The following is a 26,353-nucleotide window of genomic DNA, read 5'->3' as shown; positions in this document are numbered from 1 at the left end:
AAGGGAAGCTATGCAGAAATGGAGGAAGCAAATTTACAAAAAAGCTACTGAGGGGAAATCAGTCTGTCCGAATACGGTAATATGAGGTAGGCAGGATTCTAGCACAGTGAAATTGCTAATGGGGCAAAAGGAGGTAAGAGAATGCAATAAAAAAGTGATCAAGCCAAAATTGTCCTTTCAGCAGGTCGAGGTGCACTGATTGTACTCCACCTGTGACAAGATGGTAGCAGTGGCTACCTGATTCAAGAAGGGAAACTTACACCAGCAAAGAGGCTAGAGTTAAATGGGAGTGGTTTGTTGTTAAATGGAACAGCATGTGAGATAAAGGGGCCTGATTTCTATTTACCCAACATGATTTCCAGGATAACTCGCCTGAATATTTCGCAGTCTTGTTTGTATTGACCAGAGATGCCATTAGAAGCCCTACGTGCCGCAAATCTATTAGCTCGAACTCTAGGACTAGAATTAATGCAGTCTATAAATGAGCTTCTGAACCAGCAGGAGGGATGAGTCCACCTGGTAACCTTAGTGCAGCTTGTATATTTATATTGAGAAAATTAGTACTGGAAAGAGACAGCAATGACTATTGTCATACCAACCAGCGCAGTGATACCTGTTCCGCAGAGAACAGTCCTCATTTTGGTGCGCAGGCGACGAAGCACAAGACTGAATTTAGACCCAGCTGTTTTTCAGATTCCAGTGAACAGGATACCCTGAGCATAAAAGCAGCACAAGGAAGGTGAACACACAAGGGGTAGCATTAAGGATAACTGATTTATTTTAGCTTATAAGTTCATAATACCGAGTTAGAAGTTATTGTGCAAGAAGCCTTGTAATGAAGTAAGTTCCATGGTGTTTGAGTTAAGGAGCAGGGCAAGCGGCCCTATAGATATGTGTAAGATTAAGGAAACCAACTGTTACACTAATTCTCAAGAGGCCAAACAGGGCCAGAAGGACCAGTCACCAGGAGCCTTCTAGATAAAAAGAAGGGCAATGTAGCATATTGACTGTATTTGGTCAAAAAGTGTGCCAGAGTGGAAGTGAGTTGCAACAGAATGACCACAGGCAGGTAAGAGCATTAGAGCGTTATGCACTGCGAAGCAAACTGCGACTGACAGGTGTTGCGAAGCAGAGCCAGCTGGGTGCAGTATAGCACCAGACGACGCTGCAATACGCTAGTGGAAGGGTGGAAGCCTTTCCTCACTTGCCATCGTGGAAGGGTTTAGAGTGTGTGCCTTAAGCCTTAAATGAACATAGTCTGGGATGTATAAGTACTCGGCCATTCATGTATATTCTCATCTTAGTATCAGAGCCTACACCATGAGCCTGTGACACACAGAGTGATATCCCAGAATGCAATACAAGGTCCACTGTTCAACCACAGAAGGAGTAGCCTGCCCTGAGTCACGGGTGTACCTGCTGCTGGAGCAGAGAGCCTTCCACTTGCTGGAGGGAGGTCATAGCTGCCTCCACAGTATTGTCAGCCACGCTGCTGTGCTGTCATCACAGTCACAGCTGGAGACACTGTTGATCATGGCATTCGAGTGATGCCATGCTTGATGCTCGGACCCATTCCTTACACTATCAGCAATGCCAGACATCCATTGTTTCACGTGAGTGGCAACTGAATGCCTCCATCAAGCTGTTCTTGAGGTATTGTGGCCGAGGGCCAGAATAAAAAAGTTAATTAAATGAATCTACTGTCGTACTGTCGTCTTGTCTCGCTCTCCATGGGTGACAATCCAAGCCTCACCGAACAATGTGTAAATCACTACTAAGTTGTTCTTGCACTCACCTAAAATGCAAAAACTGCAGAGCCCCTATGTCCTACACAGACATATGTGGGATCAAATAGCAGCTGTCATCTTCAATGTAGAATCTAACAGAACACAAATATGCAAAGAATCATTTCTTTTCTGTGTCACAGATCAAAACCATATTTTATAGTGGAGTCCATGAACATGTCTACAGTAAACTGCTTGTTCACTTCCTCTGAATACGACTGATTTTGTTGAAACTTGTCTCAAAGTTAAATAACTGTTATCCACAATTAAGCTATGACAAATAGTTCATTAATCATGTGAGTAGTCTTGTTTCTTTTTTGTGATACCCTATTTATCAACAGAATATTAAGGCATAGTTTATTTGCATAATATTAACTGTTGTATGAACTAGACTTGAAAGAATCTTAAATATTTTACAAACTGCTGTCACTTCTCCTACTGTTATGGCACCCACTCCTACATATCTTTCAGCCCATTTACTTAACGTTACTTTCCTTAGTGTTTCTTGTTAGTTAACTGTTTCCATGTAAACAACTCAGAAAGTTTCTCAATTTTTCACTTAATAACTTATTTCCAAAGAAGTCCAAAAACTGCAAGGAGAGGAGTGGTTCTGGTTTGAACCAGTTGTTGGAAGTATCTGCAAAAACTGAAAGTCTTCTATGGGAAGGGGAAGAGATTGGGGGCAGTGAGCGACAACAACACTACTCATCTGAAGTTTGATTTACATCCACTAGGTTCCACAGCTTTGTCAGCTACTCATATATTCCATGTCATTAGAGAAGTGAAAAACCATCTATATATGTACGAATTTAATGCCAGAATGTGGTAATGACAATACTCCAGATTTAAGAAACAGGTGTTGCATAATCATTACTTTCACACCTGGGACATGGAATTTAAAATGGGCTTCAAACTACAATGTGATTCACTTTTTGATACAGGAAAAGTGCTCCTATACATGAATATGAAATTAAAATGCAGTTAAACTTATAGAATTAACTAATCATTGAACCCTGAACATTTAAGTTATTAATCTGAAAAAAGGCCAAAATGAGCTACCTTGCCATTGTGATTACAAGTTGGACAAGAAACACATAATTTAAGCACACATGAATTGAGAGGTGCCAATAAGATACTCAAAGCCCGACAACACAAACAGTACATGCCACAAAACAACAATAAAGTAACGTAAGCAATGCCACCTATAAACCAAAATACAACTTTAATGCCACCTGTCTGTCCTTGATAACCAAATTGTCATCTCCTGTGGCTCACCCCAGCTTGGCAGTCGCCATTAAGCAAGGAGACAATTGTTTATTTGTCAGACACACAAAGAATGCTGTGCAATAATGGCAACACGGTTGATTTTACTTCCAGGGATGTGGGTCTGATATAACTGGGATATCCTTTGTCTCATGGCAGCATCCTATGCCAACTTACTTATAGGCCATCTGCAGGATCCCTTCATATCCAGACAACACTTAAAACTCTTGTCTGGTTCAGATTCGTTAATGACACATTCATAATCTAGAGGCACAGCAAGGAAAACTATGTTCTTTCTTCCATAGGCTCAATGCCTGCTCCCAAATTCGCTTCACCTGGTCCTTCTCAACTCAACAAACCACTTTCCTAAGTGTTGACCTTCACCTCTCAGATGGAGCACTAGTTTCTCTGAACTATGCAGTTGGGAACTTATCTCTCCAGCATACTTGGTGCTCTCAATCTCTGGTCTACATCTCTGCTAACCTGTTTCCCACTGCCTCACCTTACCTATCATTTCCCCTTCACCATCCAGGTAGTGTACTGCCTTCCTTCCAACACTCTTCCTCCCTCCCTCCCCCCACACATGCGATCTCTGTCTCTGTTTACCCCATCTTCCTGTGCGGAGATCAGGTCATGAGTTTTCTGTTGCATGTTTCTTTGTTCCACAGATCAGACCACTATAAGTAAGTGGTTGCCTTTCGCTTATTTTATGTGATGTTCCATCCAGGAATTTCCTCTATTGCTTTACCTAAATGTTGAATAGCTTTGAAATATATGAAAAAGCTGTTCTCGACTTGAAGGGTGGTTTGACCACCATAGTGCCTTACTGGGTATGGTCCTATTGGAGGTGGTATGTCCTTATGTCCTTGCATTTGTCCAACCTTTGAACTGACTTACCAAGCCAGTTATAAGAGAACCTACAGATTAAGGCGAACTCCAAACAACAGTGCAGCTTGCCATTTTTTACATTAACGAATCATTGTCAGAAGTAAGAGAAGTGTGTGTGTGTGTGTGTGTGTGTGTGTGTGTGTGTGTGTGTGTGTGTGTGTGTGTGAGAGAGAGAGAGAGAGAGAGAGAGAGAGAGAGGGGGGGGGGGGGCTGAGGATTAAACCCTGCACCTTTAGGCTTGTAGTCTAGTGCTTACCCAATGTGCCACCAAAACTACATATATTGTGAATGAGAAAATGTCAACAATGTTTTTATTTTACACGATGCATATCCTTTTCCACAAATTCAAAATGTTTGCCAACATTTCAAAATAAGAAAAAGCTGTATATTTTTTTCCTTTATATTATTATCATTTTAATTCATTTCAGTAACTGAAATTTATTATGCTTTCATCATTTTCATTCATTCCAGTGTCTGAAATTCATTAAGCACTTTTAAGTCTATTACCAGATTTAAGGATGTTAAATCATTTTAATTTTACCAACATATTTTGTTGTAGAAATGCCAGATCACTAAAATAATTGTCTGTACCAATGTGTAGTTGCCTCCTGAAATACTGAAGTAGCAAAGGAGAAAAGTGCTTCTCAGTTATCAAAAGCTGGTTGAAATTACAACTTCTACTGCAGACCGGGAAGTTCTGACTGATGAATCATGAACAGTTAATTCAAAATATTTAATCACAAAAAATATTCAGGAAATCAGTCAATCTTCTCACATTTACACAAATCTCAGCTACACTCTAAGAGAGAGAGAGAGAGAGAAAGAGAGAGAGAGAGAGAGAGAGAGAGAGAGAGAAAAGAGATATACCACGAAGGAATTATCCAAGTGGGGCACAAATCAATAGATGTGACGTCCATGTACAGACAAACAAAATGAGTAGAGATTCTGAAAAGTTGGATGATTTATTAAAGAGAAAGAGCTTCACAAACTGAGCAAGTCAAGAACACATTGGTCCACCTCGGGCTCTTAAGCAAGCAGTTACTCGGCTCGAAATTGATAAGTGTTGTTGGATGCCCTCCTGAGGGATATCATACCAAATTCTGTCTAACTGGTGCATTTGATCGTCAAAATCGCAAGCTGGTTGGAAGGCCCTGCTCCAAATGTTCTAAACTGCGGAGATAGCCAGTGACCTCACTGGTCAAGGTAGTGTTTGGAAAGCATGAAGACAAGCAGTAGAAACTATAGCTGTGTGCGGGTGGGCATTATTTTGCTGCAACACATGGATGTTGGAGATATTGGTCTGTAATTTGATGCATTAAATCTTCCAACCTTTTTTATAGACAAAAGTGACATGTACTCTTTTTCCAGTCACAATGGGACTATTTTATACACTATATATTCTCAAAAACTGAATAGATATTCTGCCAGACTTGGGGCGTGGTACCCTTCGCATGGTCTTAATTGTCTTCAATACTGGGGGCTATTTCAGTACCTCCATCAGTAACTGCGTGCAGTGGTTAAACACTGGTATGGTAGTATCCTCATTCATGGGTACATTTTTAAAAGTAGGTCGTAATATTTTTGGTAAGGATGTTCTGGCAGAATGTATATAATTTAGGACTGAAGGAGCCAACTCACCAAATACAAGAACCATTGAGTCATTGACAGGCACACAAAAAAAGAATAAAAAATATCTTGCTTTCAGGCAAATCTTTAAGGAGTTAGAGTACATACATACACACCTGCACAGTAAATTGTGCTGGTTGAAAACACAGTGCAGGGGCTGCAGTTTGATGTGTTCTCTGGCGTTATGAGTTGTGCCGGGGTGTGGGAGGGGGTGACGCAGAGGGAGAAAAAAGTGGGAAGCGGGAGGAAGGGGTCGGGAAGGACACCTGGTGAATTGGAGGGAGGCGTGTAGGTGTGCAGGATAGAAAAGTGGGAGGGAGTGGCAGCAGGCGCATGGGCAATGGAGCCAGTGAGTTTGCATGGCACATGGCTACAACAATGTGGAGTTATGGATTGGGAAATGGTGACAGAACAATGGAAAAGGAGGATGTTGGGTAGAGGGTGTGGGTGTTGGTGTTGGTTCGTGGGCACTGAGGTCATGAGGATTGAGGGAGCAGAGAAATACTGATAGATACTTACAACCTGCGTAGTTCAGAAAAGATAGAGCAGGAGGAAGGATCCAGATCGCACAGGTTGTGAAATAGCCGTTGAACTTGAGCATGTTGTGCTCACACCCAAACCTTCAGATGTCAGACAATCGGATTGGTACCAAACATTGTATGTAGATAGAGTATCAACCAAAACTCCGAGTTAGTTTGTACTATGTGCTGTGGTCCAGCAGAACGGGTGTGAAAATTAAATTAAAAATAACACCAGAACTATGGAGTACAGGAAAAGCATAACTGTAACTAATGGCTACAGCTTTTGTGGGGAACTTGGTAGAGTGTTAAATCTTCGTACCAAGAGTCCTGAGTTCAAACTATGACAATGACAATCTTTTTTACTATATTATATGTGAAAGCCATGGGAAAACATGTTTGTGACACATAAAAGGGCTGTTGGAGTTTACAGCAATGTTCTCTTGGCAGTCTGCTTTCATTTCATGTCTTTGAAATCAGTAAACCTATAGAGCACATCTGTAGTTTCACAGAATATACAATCAGAACAGTAAAATAATGAAACAACTGCATCACACATGTGGAAGTAATATTAATAACAATAACAAAATAGGAACATAACATTCAAAAATTAATGCAAACATGAGTCTCCTGCCCCCCCCCCCCCCACACACACACACACAGAGTGCCATTAATTCAGGAACAAAGGCTTGATGATAATGGTTGCATACAAAGAAGTGTGTGAAGCAAATTAATTTCGTACACCAAGCATATTTTATGAATCCCACATTTGTGCATTCACCCTGTAGATTGCCGAATGAAAGCTTGTGTGGAACAGAACTTTATCAAAGTCTCAAAGGGTCTGAGTTTGTCAACAAGTTTAGCCATTACCTAGCAGTGACAGTGACAATTATAGAAATTTGGAGAACATAACTGATTGTACGTGAGGGAACGCAGATCACTCCATTGTTGCAGGCTAATCTCTTCTGAAGATTCTCGAGCAGCACTGGACATTTTACAAATCATCTACTTGTACCTTCTGAACAAATGAAGATCAAACAGTTAACAAATGGAGGTTGTGTTTGCTGGAATTACATGACTTGCGATTTTGTCTTCTGGTAGGTTATTTTGAACATGCAGGTCATGAAGAATACTAGTGTCTTTGTGGAGCCTGTAAGATTCCTGTATTAGCAAAAGTTTCTCTCCAACTGATTTGTTCCACTACTGATTCTTGAAGAAATGTCCTTAGCAGTTCTTTGGTCATTTTGCCAGAGGAGTGAGAGTGGACAATTAAATTTGATGTTGGGAACATGGATTGGCGTGTATGAGTACTCAAAAAACAAGGCTTCTGAAGGACAATGAACAGCTTTGGAACAAGTTTACCCATATGTGAAAGCAATGCAATACTTGTATATGTATGGATTGTCATGTGAACAGACTGTAAAACCCTTACAATATCTTTAGAACCTCTAATCGCGAGAGTGTGGCCCACAGTCATCTCCTTGTTGAATCCACCTTTGTTAGTGTTGTAGATATTTGTGTCTGTGTAGGCTGTCATGAGTGCATGAGTTGCTTGTTGCCAGTCTTCTACCATTTTCTGGATGTTGTTTCTCTTGAGGAACATTTTCACTATAACAAAAGATTTGTCTTTATGGCTTACACAACTGTTTTTACACTTCCAGTGCAGAACCAATTGTCACTAGTGTCAAATCTTGGGAAATTTAACTCACTTTCTTTCATTCTTGCCTACAATTTGATGTCTACACAGTGACCACATCGACCTCACTGATGATGGTGTTTGAAGGTCTCCATCAAGGGCATTGCAACGTGTTTGTACGTCTCCTTCACAGAAATTAACTCTTTACTTTCCCACTGCCATTTCCATTCATACAACATACACTGGCAGGACATCTAGAGTGAAATCTGTTTTTCAATGAAGACATCATGTGATGTGCTAATGTTTGGGTTGAGCTTGGCTGCTTTTTGATGTTAAGCCAATATTTGAGCATTTTGATTTTATCTTTTCTAGAGTAAAACTCTACATTTTTCTCCTTCTGTGGTATTTCATCATTTCCATCACTTGAGGACCCTTCTGGTGACAATACTGAAGATGTCAACTCTAGTCCATTCACTTCATTACAAATGAGTGATGCACTCGTCAATATCTAGTGTTTCCTCTTGTGTGACGTTCGACTCATTCCACTGATCAATTATGTCCAATAGGAATGCTCCACACTTTCTCTCATCAGTTATTTCCATTGTTGTATGTACACAACAGTCATCATGCAACAGTTCGACGAGAATGTCAATAATGTTCCATGGACTCATATCGCACAACAGCATTACCTGTAATGTGTAGACTGGATGGCAACTATAGACCCATTTGTCTGTGTGTTTACAAACATGAGACTCTAGCCAGAACATGCACATCTGATGTATGGTGACGCTGCCATCTGCAGTCAATAATAATAATAATAATAATAATAATAATAATAATAATGATAACAATAATGGCAGATGTTTATTCTGTAAAACTACAAATGCACTAGCTGCTTCATCAGAAGTGGTGTCTTTTGTGTCACACATGTTCAACAGAACATCACACCTATCTATACAAATGTATTGTGTAGGTTTGCTACTTTCAACTAATGAACTGAAAGCTGACTATCAAAAGAACATTGCTACAAACTCCTGAAAGGCCTTATACATGTCAGGAAAATGTTCTCCCATACAACAGTTTCACACATAAACAGTTAAAAGAAATTGTCATCATGGGGTACCTTTGGTACGACAACCTCATGCCCTACCAACTCACCCATGCAAGAACTATACAAAACAATAATTCACAGGTAAGCTTTTCCTGTGCTCTGTAGTTCTGGCTCTACTTTTAAATACCATTTATGCATGTTCTACTGGATGACAGCACAAAGCACATTCTACTCGATGTTTTGGTTGATTGCCCATTCATTCTGCTGGACAGCTAGTTGGTGTTGCAGAAATTGAAGCAGAGTTGATTGAACTACATTCCATTATCCTTTATCCTTGCTTTGCTTTTGTTGATGTTCATCTTATATCACCCCTTCACCACACTGTCCATTCCATTCAACTGCTCTGGTGGTGCAGAATAAGCCTGTGGCAGAACTTGAGTAGGATGTGCTGGTTGGGAGAATCGGGCAGGGCTTGCACACAAGTCTTCCACAGGGATGTGACCCCTTTGGCATGGGGTTTGGGCGGGGGGTATAGGGATGGACCACAATGTTGTGTAGGTTGGGTAGCCAATGGAATTCTACTTTAGGAGGGGTGGGAAGTATTGTGGGTTGGGAGTTCCTCATTTTTGGTCATGGTGGTAGCCATTCAAAGCCTTGGGGAAGGATGTAGTTCAGTTCCTCCACTCTAGGATGATATTGGAGGCATTCCTTTGCAGCAATTCTTTGTTGTTATTGGAGGATTAAGGGTCTATGACACTGATGATGTTTTCTTGTGGCCTTCAGTTTGAAGACTGGTTTGATGTGGCTCTTCATGCTACTCTATCCTGTGCGAGCCTCTTCATCTCTGGATAACTACTGCAAACTACATCCTTCTCAATCTGCTTACTGTATTCCTCTCTTTGTCTCCTTCTATAATATTTACTCCCTACACTTCCCTCCAGCGCTACACTGGTGATCCTTGATGTCTCAGAATGTGTCCTATAAACTAGTCCTTCCTTTTGGCCAAGTTGTGCCACAAATTTCTTGTCTCCCCAATTATCTTCAGTATGTCCTCATTGGTTACATGACCTACCAATCTAATCTTCAACATTCTTCAGCAGCACTGCATTTCGAAAGCTCCTATTCTCTTTTTGTGTAAACTGTTTAACATTCATGTTTCACTTCCATACATGACTACACTCCAGACAAATACCTTCAGAAAAGACTTCCTATCACTTAAAGCTACATTCGATGCCGACAAATTTCTCTTCTTCGGAAATGTTTCCCAGTGCCAATCTACATTATTCTCTCAACTTTGGCAATCATAAGTTATTTTGTTGGCCAAACGACAAAAGACACCTACTACTTAAAGTACCCCATTCTCTAATCTAATCCCTTAGCATCACCTGATTTAATTTGACTACATTACATTATCCTTGTTTTGGTTTTGTTGATGTCCATCCACTTCAACACACTGTCCATTCTGTTCAACTGATCTTCCAAGTCCTTTATCTGTCTCTGACAGAACTGCAATGTCATCGGCAAACCTCAAAGTTTTCATTTCTTCTCCATGAATTTTAATTTCTACTCCAAATTGTTCTTTGGTTTCCTTTACTGCTTGTTCAACATACAGATTGAATAACACTGGGGATAAGCTACATCACTGTCTCACTCCCTGTTCAACCACTGCTTCCCTTTCATGCCTCTTCACTCTTATAACCGCTGCCTGGTTTCTGTACAAGTTGCAAATAGCCTTTCGGTCCCTGTATTTTAACCCTGCTCTCTTCAGAATTTCCAAGAGAGTATTCCAGTCAATATCGTCAGAAGATTTCTCTATGTCTACGTGTACATTTGCCTCTCTTTGATCTTTCTCCTAAGGTAAGTCGTAGGGTCAGGCTTGTCTCGTGTGTTCCTACATTTCTCCGGAATCCAAACTGATCTTCCACACCTCTGTAACGAACAAGTGTTAGTATTTTGCAAGCATGACTTATTAAACTGATAGTTTGGTAATTTTCACACCTGTCAACAATTGCTTTCCTTGAAATTGAAATTTGGCACGTTTAGGCTGTGAAGGACCAGTTGAAGCAGATGAGAGAGAATGTGTAGAGGAGCAAACAAATGTGTACAGGGTGCCCTGGCCCTGGATCCAGATCATGAAGATGTGTCAAATAAAACTGAACCAGATAGAGTGTTTGTGGTTTTGAGAGACAAGGTGTGTATTCACTAAATGGGTATTTGACAGATAGGCAAAGAAGTGTGGTATGTGGCTGCATATGGGCATTACACATAATTGTTTATATACCTGCCAATCAAAGGAGAAGTAGAAGTGTGTGAGAATTTAATTGGTTTGATGTATAATGAGTAATGTAGTGGGTTTGGAGTCTGAGGACATTGGAAGAGGTAGTATTTGAGAGTGAAAAAGCCACGGCTATGGAGGATGTTGGTGTACAGGGAGGTAGCAATAACAGTGATGAGTAACGGTTCATAAGGTAATGGGGAAGGAAGTGAGAGGCATGCCCATGAGGAATTGATTGGAGGCATTGGTCAACAATAAGAGTATACACTGCTTCGGAGGAAGCACAGTAACCAGCGACAGGAGCATCCCAGATTGTCGGGATTATAAATTTTGGGAAAGATTCTGCGGTGAACCTAATGATTTGAGTATAGATTGGAGGTTATGTTGGACTTCTGGGATGGGATCACTATGGCAGAGCTTTTATGTAGAGGAGTCAAGAGTCAGGTTGGTGGAAGCCTTCTGTCAGGTAGTCACTGTGATTCATCACGTCAGTGGAGTCTTTGTCTGCAAGGTTGATGATTACATCATGGTCTGCCTTGAGATTGCAGATGACTGCTATTTCTTCTGTTAAGTGATTTGTATTCTTGGAAAGGAATCTGGGGAAGTATGGTCAGGCAGAGTTTGGGGTGAGAAATTCTTGGAAGTGGACCATGAGGTAGTGGTTGGGGGAGGGTTGTGTCACAATTGGATGGTGGCGTCAACTGGGAGACGCAAGATTCAGAGTTGGCATGAAGTTGGAAGAACTGGTAGTAAAGAAGTGTTTACACTGTTTGGATTGGGGAGAATTGAAATTTTAAATGGATAGGTTGAAAACAGTGTTTTGGCTTGGTTTAGGGTTTCATGGAATGTTGGGTGGGAGTCTTTGAGGCTGTGTGAAATGAAAAAGGTCAGCAAGGCATGGTCTGGTTACTATGGGGAGCTGATGATGGTATTCACTGGGTATAAGACAGGTGTTGATAGGTACTGATGCTCCGAGATGGGAGTAAGATGTCAATGCATTTGATAATTTTTGGAGGTGGTCTCTGAAGTGCTCTTCCAGGTGTTGGAGGGCAAGGATTTCTTTCATAGGTAGCAGAAGAGGTTCTGGGCTCCCTGCACCATGGAGATTTGTTTCGGAATACGTCTGTGAGTGATATGGGTTGGCATAATTTGAAAATCTGAAGGTTACCATAGAGGGATGGGTAGGATCCTGAGAAGGGAGCTTTTATGATTAGGCTGTTTGGGAGGAGGCAGGGGGGAGATTCTATGGCATAGCCAGTATTTACAGAACAGGATGTGGGAATGGGTTTTACTACAGCTAGGTATACTTTATGAACTGACAGACAGATGGAACAAAGGTTGTTTGGGACAGGGCGTTGCTACAGAACAACACCTTCAAGAACCAGGTGCAAATGAATGCACCCTCAGCACCCAGTGTCATCCTGGACTGGAGCGACTGAACCACGTTCTTTGCCAGAGCTTCAATTGTCTATCACTGCGCCCGAGAAGGAGTGACATCCTACCTACAACCCTTCTTACATAGTGATAGTTTGCCACCAATCTAATCTACACATTATCCTGAATCATCCCTAAGCTACTCTCACCCCAGCCTCTTGCTACGTGGGTCAGGGGAGACACAGGTGCAAGACCTGCCCAATTAACTCACACAGCACATCTTACTCAAGTCCCATCACAGATTTATCCTATCCCATCAGAGGAAGGGCCACCCATGAAAGCAATCATGTCATATGCTAGCTCTGCTGCAATTTCTGCACGTTTTATGTGAATATGATCACAACCAGCTGTCCACTAGAATGGATGGCCACTTTGAAACTGTGGCCAGGAGCAGAGTTGATCGTCCAGTAGCAGAACACACCGCTGAGAGCAACATGCTCGAGTTCAATGGCTGCTTAGTAACCTCTGCCATCTGGAGCCTCCCCCAGCAACAGCTTTTTTGAACTGTGCTGATGGGACTTATGCTTGCAATACATCCTTCATTCCTGCAATTCTCTTGGCCTCAGTCTCTGCTAACCCACTGCACCGACACTCTCTACCAAACAGTTTCCCCTTGGTTTGTCCTATCATCCCACCCTACCCACACGAAAACGCCACTGTCATTGCCCATTGTGCAACCCCACTGGCCCCAGTGTTCAAGTTCTGCTGCCTCTCCCTTCCTTCCACACTTGTGTGTGTGTGTGGGGCCGCCCATGCGCGCACGGTGCAGGCACACACATGCGTGCTTATGTAGGTGTACTCTACCTTATTTAAGGGTTCGTCTGAAAGCCAGCAAAGTTTTCATTCATTTTTCTGTACCTGTTAATGACTAAATGCTTCTACTATTTCGTAAGTGTTCTTTATTGGCTTCAATATTTTATCTGTGTCCTTCAGTGTCAACACCAGACTGATCCATGAGAAATGAGATGGAAGATTTTGGTCTGTCCATTTATGTTACATGCAAACACATCTTCCTTGCATTTTCTTATTAATCTTTTGCTACAAGTGATTGTGGAAAATTCTGTAGGCTTAACACACAACCCTTCTTATGGGTGAAAAGCCATGAAAAATTTCCCCTATGTATTTCCTGCTGTTTTCTTTTGTACTGAGAATTTTTTTTTCTACAACATTCTGAATGGTAGCATTATATGAAAGAGACTCTTTGTCGTCTTTTACTACTTTATTTATCTAGATCAGATTTTTTTGTTCTTTTCTTGTTCTCAGTTCCTGTTTTAAGTAGGTTGTCCACGACTATCAGTTCAACTCATCACAAATATTCTCACTGTTTCCTTGATGACATTTTTGCCTTTGATCGCCATCATCCCTGTAATAGCATCACATTCACTAATTTCTCTATTTCTATCACATCATTGACAAAATTGGAGTCAATCTGTAGCCAAGTAATCTAAAATATTTCTTTCAAATCCAGAATTTTCCCAGTTCATATTGGACCAATTGAATTCTACTATTACTATGTGTCTTGTCTTTCTGCTTTCACTGCTGAGGGAGTTTAATTTTTCTTTCTGATGAATGCCAAACATGTTATCTCTACCTTCGGTTCCAATCAAATCTCTGTTTCTAATATGACGCAGGTGAGACTGCCTTCTAGGAGATACAGGTTTTCTGAAACTTTGCTATGAATAGTTCAGCAGTTAACAACCAATATTTTAAGATTATCTCTGCATTAGCTATCAGGTTTGTTTTTATTGGTTTGTATGATACTGGCTTTTTATCAAAGGATCTTGGAATTTTGTGTAACCTAAAAAAATCCCCTGTACTCTCCATTCATACTCAGCCACCCAAGTGACTTATTCTGATACACATCTTCCCTATGCAGGGTAACTTTATGAGTCTCCAGCTCGTAGTGCAGGTTGAGAGGAAACTACAGTTGAACTCGTCACTGAGTTTACCAAGTCTCTCGTTAGCTGTTACACTTGATTCTCCACCAGCAAACCCCTAATCAGACCTGAGAATGATGCTACAAATCAACAGCTTTGTTAAGACTTTATAAATGGAACTAAATGTCTTCACCACTTCCACCCATCTCCAAAAACAACTCAAAATGTTCTTACATCCCATGTAACAGATGTTGTTCGTGTAACAATTTGCAGCTGACTGCAACATGTGCTCTCAATTTCTCCTGTGATGGCCACTTCAACCTGCCAGACAATTCCTTCTGAAATACACAATTAGTGTACACTGGATTAATTCTGTTTCCATGATACTATCTTCCCTACGAGGGAGGAATGGAACTAACTGCAGCTAACATCCTCTTCTTTTCCCTCTGTAGTTGCTCAAACTATGACAGAGGAGAGAATTCTGTTAGAGCAGGAGAGGCAAGGACCACCTGCTGTCTCCGTATCAGTGGAAGGCAATGCCTCAGTCCCATAGGTTAGATGTAATGGATAGCTTTTCAGTCATTTTCCACACACAACACCATAAAAAAAAAATAGTTCCTTGTGCAATCTTGATTTTATTACAAAACAATAAAATATATTTTTGGCATATATTCTACCACAAATATTAGTATCATTTAACTATGTCAGTAGTGCAACAATAACAACACTTATTGATTAACATGAGGACTATAGTAATATTAAAACATTAACTGAAAAAAATACTGTGGATGCTAACAAACCATCCTTTAACAATACCAAAGAAAAAATTTGATTGATAATAGATAAGTATCACCTACCTGATTATGAAAAAAGAAGGGTTGTACTTATTGGTATGATCATGGATTCCAATTTTCATTTTATGTAACAGACACTAAAGAAAAGATCAACACTAACAACTACATTTCTCCAAGTAGAAATATTTAAAAATGGTTTTCTAGTCAATGGAGTCTATGGGGGTGACCATTTAACTACAACTACACTCAAAAATAAATATCAAGGAACTACTGTAAGGAACAACAGCAAAGTAATTATAGCCAAAATAATTTCAAAGTATATGCAGAAAAAGCAATGGACATTCTAAGGCTTTTGCACTGTTTTATATGAGGGATGGCTTCCATGTTGCACTATAGAGTGTTGTCCACAAAAGGAATAACAATTTATCCCCAGCTGTTAGGAAGTCACACTAACAAAAACTGAAGCAAAAGTGAAACATGGAGGGTCAGATAATTAGCCCCCCCCCCCTCCCCATTTGTGTCTGTGGTTTTTTAAGCTCTTTCAATTCACAGATTCAGAGATATGCAGAGTCTCTTAAATAACTACAACTGTTTCTTTAAATACTTAGTAAACAGTATGAAGGTAAAAAAATTACATAAAATGCTTCATTTAATTCATATATTCTTCCATTTCATGAGCATTTACAACTTTAATGAAAGTACAACAGATAATAAACACAAACTACAGAAAAACAAAAAAAACTGTAATTAACAAGTGTTTAGAATTTAACTGCAGTAGTCAACACATTTCACTTACTACTGACAAATCTCTCCTCAACAGAACAAAGTACAAATAATTTATATCAAGGAAGAAAGCCCTGCCAATATCTGGCAAAATAAATGCCATCTGCAATTTAGAAAAGCAATTTAAAACTGAAGTAGCATACTTTAACATTTTACAGACCTCTTAAATGAAACATTTCAATAATTCCAGGTCAGACCTTAGAAAAGATTTAAGCGGTTAATGAATAGTGCAAAGAGAGGGTGGAAGGAGTAATATTTTCAGAAACAACTATGCCCACGAACAAGCAATTGAAATACGGTAACTCAAACAATAACATGACCACATTATTTACCTAATGGATTGCTTGAAGGAAGCTGAGCTTTTGAAAGCAATGATGATATCAATCCAAAACCTTGATTTCCCAGAGCTGAAAAAAATTACAAACCAAAAATAAAAAGGTAGTTAGCATTCAGTTAGTGTAAATGCCAATTTAAGGATAATATTTATATAAAGGTTTTGTACCACTTAATCACACACAGATGTAAAGACATGTTCTATCATTTCATGGTTTCTCTACTCTTTAAATTAGTTAAGAAAATGTTGCTAACAAGATAGATCCTGTTAAATGTTGAAAGAATCATTCAGTATTATTTCCTAATCTAAACTATATAAAATAGCACTTGTGTAATGGCCAACTGGATATATTCATTATAAGTAAGTGTTGGGTAAAATGTTTAAGTGCAAACTTGATTAATGGTATGCTTCTGAGTGTTCCACCAAGTTACAATGTCCATTTATGCACACTATTTTGATGTCCAACCCAGGCATCTTCTTCATATAACAGCAAAATTCATAGCACCCGAAGAAAACATCTGGCTCATACACTGAAATATTGTGCATAAAATGGAAACAACAGCTCAGTAAAACACACAGAAGCACATCATTAATCACACTGACAAAACCTGAAGCTGAATAAAATGCCACCAATATGAACTATGGACATTTCCTATGGACATATACAGATAGTGTCCACTTCAAGCAATACTGACATAGAAAAATCCATTGCTCACAAAAATCTCACACAACGTTTTCCGTTTACTTGCATCCACTGTTCTATATGTGTATTGACAACTTCATTGTGAAGTATTTCTTGTGAATGGCACAAAAGCCACAAAAGTGGTGATCATATATACATACATTTAGTATGATTCCTGGAGGAAGTCACGTATTATTCCCTTGAAATCTATTCCGAGTTAACAACACCTTCTAATAATGATGGGACAGGAGACTGAATGAAAGTCTTTGTATTTACAACTTAACTGCGGAAGCTTCAAAAATTCTTATTTGCGATTGGTAATTTGAAACTATGAAGATAAATATTTTTCTGACTGTAGTTTACAGTGTAAATCTTACATTTTCCACACAAAATTTGCACTATAACACAGTGTGTGAAGTACTAATGAATTTTTGAAATGCAGCTATTAGGAAATATGGATAAAGATGTAGACTTAAAACCTAAAATCCAACTGATGTGGCATTGTTCTTTAAACTGTGGAAACTTACGACTGATAGGTTTCCCCAAAAGATGTGAATCTTTTCAGTGTTTTGATATTACTTGGTTGATATCTCTGTTGATGTAATTAGTACATGTATCTCAGTGTCAGCCACAGAATATTACTGTGCAGATTTTATTTATTTCTTTTTCCCCCCTTCAAGATTTCGAACTCAATAAATCCAATCTTAAATTAAAACCATTTTGCTGTTAATTAATATTTTTTGTTGTTTGCCTGTTTGTGTGTATGGTATATGTTTAAAAAGTATTGGGAATTTTGTAATTTCGTGTGTTGTATTAGCCCGATTCACGCGATTTTGTTGTTGTTGTGTTGGTAAACATGCTGAAATTTATCTGTACACTGAAAGCCATACTGGATGTTAAGTCTGTCATCAGTTGTCAAGATGGTTACATGTGTTTGCATACGAGTGACAATTACTGATTTGTTTCAAAAATGTATCAGAGAACGCACATTATATTTTCCACAAAAAGGGAATACAACATAACACAGTTTTAGGAATGTCGCATATTGCTTTTGATGAGCCTGATATGAGTAAAACAAGGGTTTACGAATGGTGTAAGCATTTCCAAAATGACTGCGAAGAAGTTAAAAATGACAAATGTTCAGGACCGCCCAGTACAACAACAACAACAACAACAACAACAACAACAACCGATGAAAATATGGAAAAAGTTAAAGAAATGATCATGAACTATCACTAAATCACAATCAGAGAAGTTGATGATGATGTTGGCATATCAACTTGATCTTGCCGTTAAATCTTTTCAGATGTTTTGGGTATGAAACATGCGACAGCAAAATTTGTGCCAAAGGTGTCGAATTTCGAGCACAAACAGTGGCAAATGGAAGTTGCTCAGGTGCTCATAAATGAAGTCAACAATGTGGTACTACAGAAATGTGTGATAACAGGTGATGAAACATGAGTTATGGGCATGACATCGAAACCATGGCTTATTCATTCTATGGGAGGCATTCTGGATTGCCACAACTAAAAAAAAGCTCAACAAGTGTGGTCGAATGTGAAGGTTCTGCTAACTGTTTTCTTTGATTTAATGGCATAGTGCATCATGAGTTCTTGTCAGAAGGTCATACGACCAACAAGGTGTAGTACCTACAAGGTCAATGCTGTTTGCAGGAAGCATTCATTCAGAAAAAATGACCAGATTTTTGGCGAAACAATTCATGCCTTTGTACCATGGTAATGCATCTGCTCAACTTCATTGCTTGTTCATGAATTTTTGGTGAAAAACAACACGGTAATTGTGCCCCAACCTCCTGTGTGACTTTTCTTTTTCCAAAAATAAAGAGAACCTTAAAGCACCTTCATTTTCCAAGCTAAGACAAGATTAAAAGTGCATTGTTGAAAAAGCTAAGTGCTATTCCAAAGACTGAGTTACAAAAGTGTTTCAGTGATTGGAAGAAGTGCTAGCATAAGTACATAATATCTAATGGGGACGACTCTGAAGGCGATAACATTAATGTAGATGAATAAATAAAATTATTTGCAAAAAATGAAAATTCCTGACACTTTCTGAACACACCTCGTATATAACCATGCAGTAGACGCGTTAAAGTTCAAAAACTTCTGAACTAACACTGCATTCCAATGACCCACCAATTATCTTTTGCATTTCCCATCATCATCGTTATTTTCAATTCCAATAAGAAAAATCCATTTAAGTTGCACTTAATTTTAATTAGCTCTGTTATTACAATGATACGGCCTAGTCTCAGATACATATTGCCAACATAAGTCTAGAACATTAGAAAATATCCAGCCAGCAGATAAATCCTTTGCTCTAAACATTAAAGAACAAGGAGTTTTGAGTGTTCACTAAACTTACCAGAGAAAGCTGTAGGGCCTGTTGATATTGTTGGAGATTTTGTTTTTGTTGTGACTGATGATTTTTTATTGTCTTCTTCAAATACATTTGTTGTATCTTTCAAAAAATATTTTAGTAAATTTAAATACTGTTCCTTTTGATTCTCCACCATGTTATGAACTTCATGCAAACGTCCTGCTACAGCAACAAAGCAATCCAGGAGCCTTTTTAACGCCAAGCAGAACTCTGGAAAGACACAATGTAAGATAACAGCACTTGTATAATACACAGCAAATATAAAAAGAATGAAGTTTGAAAAATTCTCTCATTCATTTCAAATTTCAGATTCCAAACCTGTAGGTACAAAACAAAAGAGTGAGTAATGGGCTACATATTTTTTTTTTTTTTTTTTTTTTTTTTTTTTTTTTTTTTTTTTTTTTTTACGACAGAAGTTGTCTGCATAATTTTTATAGTCTGCATCATGTAGTAAGGCAACAATCAATGAGATTCATTCTATTTCCAAGTACTTATCCACAAGTTACTATTAGATGGTGACAAGAGATCTCAGCTTTAAAGACTTGTGGTTAAAGAACAGGCTATGTTTGTCAGAATATCGACTGTGTTGTGAACTTTAAGTTTTTCCACTATGTACTATTCTAATAACTCGCAAAAATGCTGCCAGTTAAATTCATCATAAACTCTGATACATGTATTTCCAAAGCAGAAAGTGGAAAAGCTTTACAACAAGATGGGAGGACTACTTGTTGAGATATAATGTTTTCAATGAAGTTGCTGTGCAACATTCCCTGAAGTTATTTGAAGAAGATGGTTAGTGGTTTGCTTGTTCCAAGAATCATACATGCGGTCTCTCACCATGAGGTTAGTTTATTAACATTCTCTTAGTCAATGAAAAAAATGACAAAGTGTGACCATTTACAAGACTGTGTTTTGCATTAATCTTTGATACCTGTAATTCTTTTTCATGCAAAGTGAAACATGCGTGCGTGCGCGTGCCCACACACACACACACACACACACACACACACACACACACACACACACAAAATCATTCTGAAAGCTAGCAAGTTTCCTCTATCTTTGTGTGAGCCTGTTGACAACTTAATGCTTCTACTATCTGTGGAGTGGTCTTCTTTCTATTACTGTAATGATGTGTGGTGTTGTTTTCAAACTGCAACTGATAACTGAAAACAAACTCCATACAATAATGTGCTGCAAGTCTGTAGCCAGTATGTATAATTGTAAAAATCAAGATATTCTACAGTGGTCATCACATATGATCCTTATTACACAGTTCAGTGTGACAATTTTTTTTACAAAGAAGAATTACTAAAGAATGTGATACCATAACTAATTACTGAATGAAAGTAGAAACAGTAAGTCAGCTTACTGTCATTTTCATCACCAATGTCTGCTATTATATACAATGGAAAAAGTTGCAGGGATTGGACACTTAACATGTGAACACGTGAACTCAATTTCAATTCAGTTTCTTATCAATAGGTGCTTACGTACTATACTACAGTCCAAATCACACAAAAATGACAAGTACTGTAACCAATTTTGATGACCTTGTCATTACACAATCGACTTCTTGAAAAAAACTGTACTTGTTATCTCCACAAAGCTGCCTCAGCTGTTTTTACCTTCCGACCTGACATGGGCTATAGTTATAGAGCAGCTAACGCAGCTTCATCAAGATGAAATAAGATTGCTCCCATGTATGCAAATTATCAAAATCCGTTAGAACATTGTGTATTCTCCACACAGATCTGAATTATAATGTGATGTACTGCAGCCAAATGAATCTGATTGTTGACTGTGCAGAAACACAGTTTAACAACATGAACTTTGTTTCCCACCTCACCGCAGCTATGCTTATACACGCCTCATCCCATCCACACTTCCCTTCGGCTCCACCTCTCTGTGCAGAGCCACCATCCAAGTCATGCGAATTATAGCAGAAACTAATCTCCTCAGCAGAGTGAACAGATTGAAAGTGGAAAAAATTTGAAGATTTTTATGGCTGTTCTCATATACTAAAACCTTTGTATGTTGCATTATATTGGTATTTGGTTGTACTGAAACATTTTTGAAGGCCATAGAACTGGAATTGAAATGCAAAAATATGGTATTTGAACACGAATGATCCAATATAATAACCCAGTACTATTTGTATCTGTACAGTTTCTTGGTAGGGAGAAATCTCTTGCAATCTCTTCCCAAATGTCTGAAATGTTAACTGTGCTTTATCAGTTTTTTAATATAGTAAAAACAAACATTCTTAAAGCACAATCAATCGTACATTAAGACTGGAACTAACAAAATTGTGGATCATAGATTAATGACTACATGTGTAACTTAAAACTAAATAAGTAACAGCTCCTTAATTTCCTTCCACAATTACAGGAGGGGGAGGGGAGGGGAGGAGAACTCAACAAATTGTTTTTGCTAGTTAAATAAACATGAAGAGTTGCAATAGACTGAATGAGTCTCTATACTTTTCCTTGCATATCTTTTGCCAAAGTTTTCTCATCAGGATTAACTTCCTATGCTGCCTTACATTTATGGAAGTTTGTACAACATGATCCTCCACCAACACTGCTGTGAATTTCAGGAACATGAAGTGTGAGGATGCAATTGGCATCTTATTTAGTCAGAGTAATTATGATACATCCTGACAGTACCATACATCTGTATGCAACCCTAAAACAACTTAACCATGCGTGCATACTGATGACTACTACACATCCTCATGGTCTTGCTTCCCAGAAAGTATAGATTTATTTTATAGTTAGCACCACAATCGACACCCACATCCGCCACTGTGCCCTATGTTGGTGTCTAAGCATGCACAGAATTTTCAGCATTTGGGAACTGGTGGCACTAACATGCTTCAAGAATAATACAAAGTACAGGTTAGTACTTTGCATACTGCCATCTTTATATCTGTCCTCTCCCAGTCCTTTGGCTTAAATGTATTTTTTAACTCTATGGCTGCTACAGAAGCAGCGGCTACACACTGTTTTTAACATGAGAGGTTATTGCCTCATCTAGCTACTTCTTTTAAGTGCCTTGTGTCCGAGCTGCTACCAGGTACTGAATTAAATGAACCATCTGTCTTCATCAGTGATTACTATTTAGTAATCTGTTATTCCTTCCTCCCTGTTACGCGTGCATTCCTCAGTACAGTAATTTGAGAAATGACTATACCTGTCAATATTTACAATGTAGGAAAAAACAGATTGCTACTTACCACAAAGAAGACACATTAAGTTGCAGACAGTCACAACTAAAAAGACACTTACATAAAGCTCTCAGCCACAGCCTTTGTCAGTAAAACACACACACACACACACACACACACACACACACACCATTCACAAACACACAAGTAAACACAACTCACGCACACATGACCCTCAACTCCGGCATCTCATCTCAGGCTAGCCCGAGATGCTGGAGTTGGCGGTTGCGTGTGTGTGAGGTATGCTTGCTTTTCTGTGTGTGTGTGTGTGTGTGTGTGTGTGTGTGTGTGTGTGTGTGTGTGTGTGACAGACAAAGGCTGTGGCTGAAAGCTTTATGTAAGTGTCTTTTTAATTGTGACTGTCTGCAACTTGACGTGTCATCTTTACAGTCAGTAGCAATCTGTCTTTTTCCTTTGCTGGTATTCCTTGCTGCAGTTTCCAAGGATTGATTTCTGTCAATATTTATGTAGATGGTTCTTGGATCATTAATCACAGACCACTGTTTTTACAGATCGAAAATTATGCTGTTCCTTATGATGTCTGTGCAATGTGTGGATTATGCTTATCACAGCTAAGTACAGTGTATCTATTCTGCAAAGCATCCTGGTAAGTCACATGGTAAACGTGATATGCACCCCAACTGTTATACAGGGTGAGTCATCTAACGCTACCGCTGGATATATTTCGTAAACCACATCAAAAACTGATGAATCGATTCAACAGACCGAACTTGAGGAGAGGGGCTAGTGTAATTGGTTAATACAAACCATAAAAAAATTCACGGAAGTATGTTTTTTAACACAAACCTACGTTTTTTTAAATGGAACCCCGTTAGTTTTGTTAGCACATCTGAACATATAAACAAATACGTAATCAGTGTCATTTGTTGCATTGTAAAATGTTAATTACATCTGGAGATATTGTAACCTAAAGTTGACGCTTGAGTACCACTCCTCCGCTGTTCGATCGTGTGTGTCGGAGAGCACCGAATTACGTAGGGATCCAAAGGGAACGGTGATGGACCTTAGGTACAGAAGAGACTGGAACAGCACATTACGTCCACATGCTAACACCTTTTTATTGGTCTTTTTCACTGACGCACATGTACATTACCATGAGGGGTGAGGTTCACGTACACACGTGGTTTCCGTTTTCTATTACGGAGTGGAATAGGGTGTGTCCCAACATGTCAATAGATGTTCAATGTAGTGGCCATCATTTGCTGCACACAATTGCAATCTCTGGCGTAATGAATGTCGTACACGCCGCAGTACATCTGGTGTAATGTCGCCGCAGGCTGCCACAATATGTCGTTTCACATCCTCTGGGGTTGTAGGCACATCACAGTACACATTCTCCTTTAACGTACCCCACAGAAAGAAGTCCAGAGGTGTAAGATCAGGAGAACGGGCTGGCCAATTTATGCGTCCTCCACGTCCTGTGAAACACCCGTCGAACGTGTACCTCACCCCTCATGGTAATGTACATGTGCATCAGTGAAAAAGAGCAATAAAAAGGTGTTAGCATGTGGACGTAATGTGCTGTTCCAGTCTCTTCTGTACCTAAGGTCCATCACCGTTCCCTTTGGATCCCTACGTAATTCGGTGCTCTCCGATACACACGATCGAACAGCGTAGGAGTGGTACTCAAGTGTCAACTTTAGGTTACAATATCTCTGGATGTAAGTAACATTTTACAATGCAACAAACGGCACTGATTACGTATTTGTTTACATGTTCAGATGTGCTAACAAAACTAACGGGGTTCCATTTAAAAAAAACGTAGGTTTGTGTTAAAAAACATACTTCCGTGCATTTTTTTATGGTTTGTAATAACCAATTACACTAGCCCCTCTCCTCAAGTTCGGTCTGTTGAATCGATTCATCAGTATTTGATGTGGTTTATGAAATATATCCAGCGGTAATGTTAGGTGGCTCACCCTGTATAGCTCTAGCACATTAATGAAACCCACTTGATAACTCTATGTACGACATTTTTCTAGAGTGTAGTAGACTGAATGCGTAATATACACATTGTGTAGAAAGTGTAACAATGATGCACTTATTGTTGCCCTCTTCAGTAGCTTGTCAAAGAGTTTTATAAGTTTCCAATAATTTATTATGCATCAAAGACAGACAGCTATGTGCAGCTGAGTTACTATATTTAACCCATGTATAAGACAACCCTGATTATATGAGTAAATCCTTTCCTTCAAGAGGCTTCTGACTAATAAAAATTACAGACTTTTATTGAGATAAAGTATCTGCCTAAAAAGTTAACATTACGCCCATTTTAAATTTATGCCATTTATTTCATTACCTATGTTTCGATAATACATGGAGAAACAAAGCAAATGAAGAGAAAGGTCTGTGGATCATTTTATTTTCTACATTTTTCGCTTACTAAACCCCCCCCCCCCCCCATGAACCATGGACCTTGCCGTTGGTGGGGAGGCTTGCGTGCCTCAACGATACAGATAGCTGTACTGTAGCTGCAACCACAACAGAGGGGTATCTGTTGAGAGGCCAGACAAACGTGTGGTTCCTCAAGAGGGGCAGCAGCCTTTTCAGTAGTTGCAGGGGCAACAGTCTGGATGATTGACCGATCTGGCCCTGTAACACTAACCAAAAAGGCCTTACTGTTGTGGTACTGCGAACAGCTGAAAGCAAGGGGAAACTACAGCCGTAATTTTTCCCAAGGCCATTCAGCTTTACTGTATTTTTAAATGATGATGTATGATTAAATAATGATGGCGTCCTCTTGGCTAAAATGTTCCGGAGGTAAAATAGTCCCCCCATTCGGATTTCCGGGCAAGGAGCACTCAAGAGGACGTCGTTATCAGGAGAAAGAAAACTGGCCTACTACAGACCGGAGCATGGAATGTCAGATCCCTTAATCAGGCAGCTAGGTTTGAAAATTTAAAAACGGAAATGGATAGGTTAAAGTTAGATATAGTGGGAAATAGTGAGGTTCGGTGGTAGGAGGAACAAGGCTTTTGGTCAGGTGAATACAGGGTTATAAATACAAAATCAAATAGGGGTAATGCAGGAGTAGCTTTAATAATGAATAAAAAAATAGGAGTGGGGGTAAGCTACTACAAACAGCATAGTGAACACATTATTGTGGCCAAGATAGACACGAAGCCCACACCTACTACAGTAGTACCAGTTTATATGCCAACTAGCTCTGCAGATGATGAAGAAATTGATGAAATGTATGATGAGGTAAAAGAAATTATTCACGTAGTGAAGGGAGACAAAAATTTAATAGTCATGGGTGACTGGAATTCAGTAGTAGGAAAAGGAAGAGAGGGAAACGTAGTAGGTGAATATTGATTGGGGCTAAGAAATGAAAGAGGAAGTCGCCTGGTAGAATTTTGCACAGAGTATAACTTAATCATAGCTAACACTTGGTTCGAGTATCATGAAAGAGGGCTGTATACGTGGAAGAACCGAAGGTTTCAGATAGATTATATAATGGTAAGACAGAGATTTAGGAACCAGATTTTAAATTGTAAGGCATTTCCAGGGGCAGATGTTGACTCTGACCACAATCTATTGGTTATGACCTGTAGATTAAAACTGAAGAAACTGCAAAAAGGTGAGAATTTAAGGAGATGGGACCTGAATAAACTGAAAGAACCAGAGGTTGTACAGAGTTTCAGGAAGAGCATAAGGGAACAATTGACCGGAATGGGGGAAAGAAATACAGTAGAAGAAGAATAGGTAGCTTTGAGGAATGAAATAGTGAAGGCATCAGAGGATCAAGTAGGTAAAAAGAC

At 39.2% G+C, this 26,353-nt stretch overlaps 1 protein-coding gene across 1 annotated transcript in view; it reads right to left on the bottom strand.

Moving 5' to 3' along the window:
• Positions 1-26,353, bottom strand: part of LOC124621958 (nuclear pore complex protein Nup58-like) — a 149,592-nt gene that overhangs the window by 27,961 nt on the left and 95,278 nt on the right. The window contains exons 6-7 of the mRNA XM_047147485.1: positions 19,328-19,552; positions 16,262-16,336 (exon numbers count right to left, since the gene is read on the bottom strand). Of these exons, the coding sequence (XP_047003441.1) occupies positions 16,262-16,336; positions 19,328-19,552 (300 nt within the window). The remainder of the gene's footprint in view (positions 1-16,261; positions 16,337-19,327; positions 19,553-26,353) is intronic.

This window comes from Schistocerca americana, chromosome 7 (genome assembly GCF_021461395.2).
Source record: "Schistocerca americana isolate TAMUIC-IGC-003095 chromosome 7, iqSchAmer2.1, whole genome shotgun sequence".
In the NCBI taxonomy this organism is placed as follows: Eukaryota; Metazoa; Arthropoda; class Insecta; order Orthoptera; family Acrididae; genus Schistocerca; species Schistocerca americana.
The sequence above is the reverse complement of the archived record's forward strand: the minus strand, read 5'-3'. Positions and strand labels throughout refer to the sequence as shown.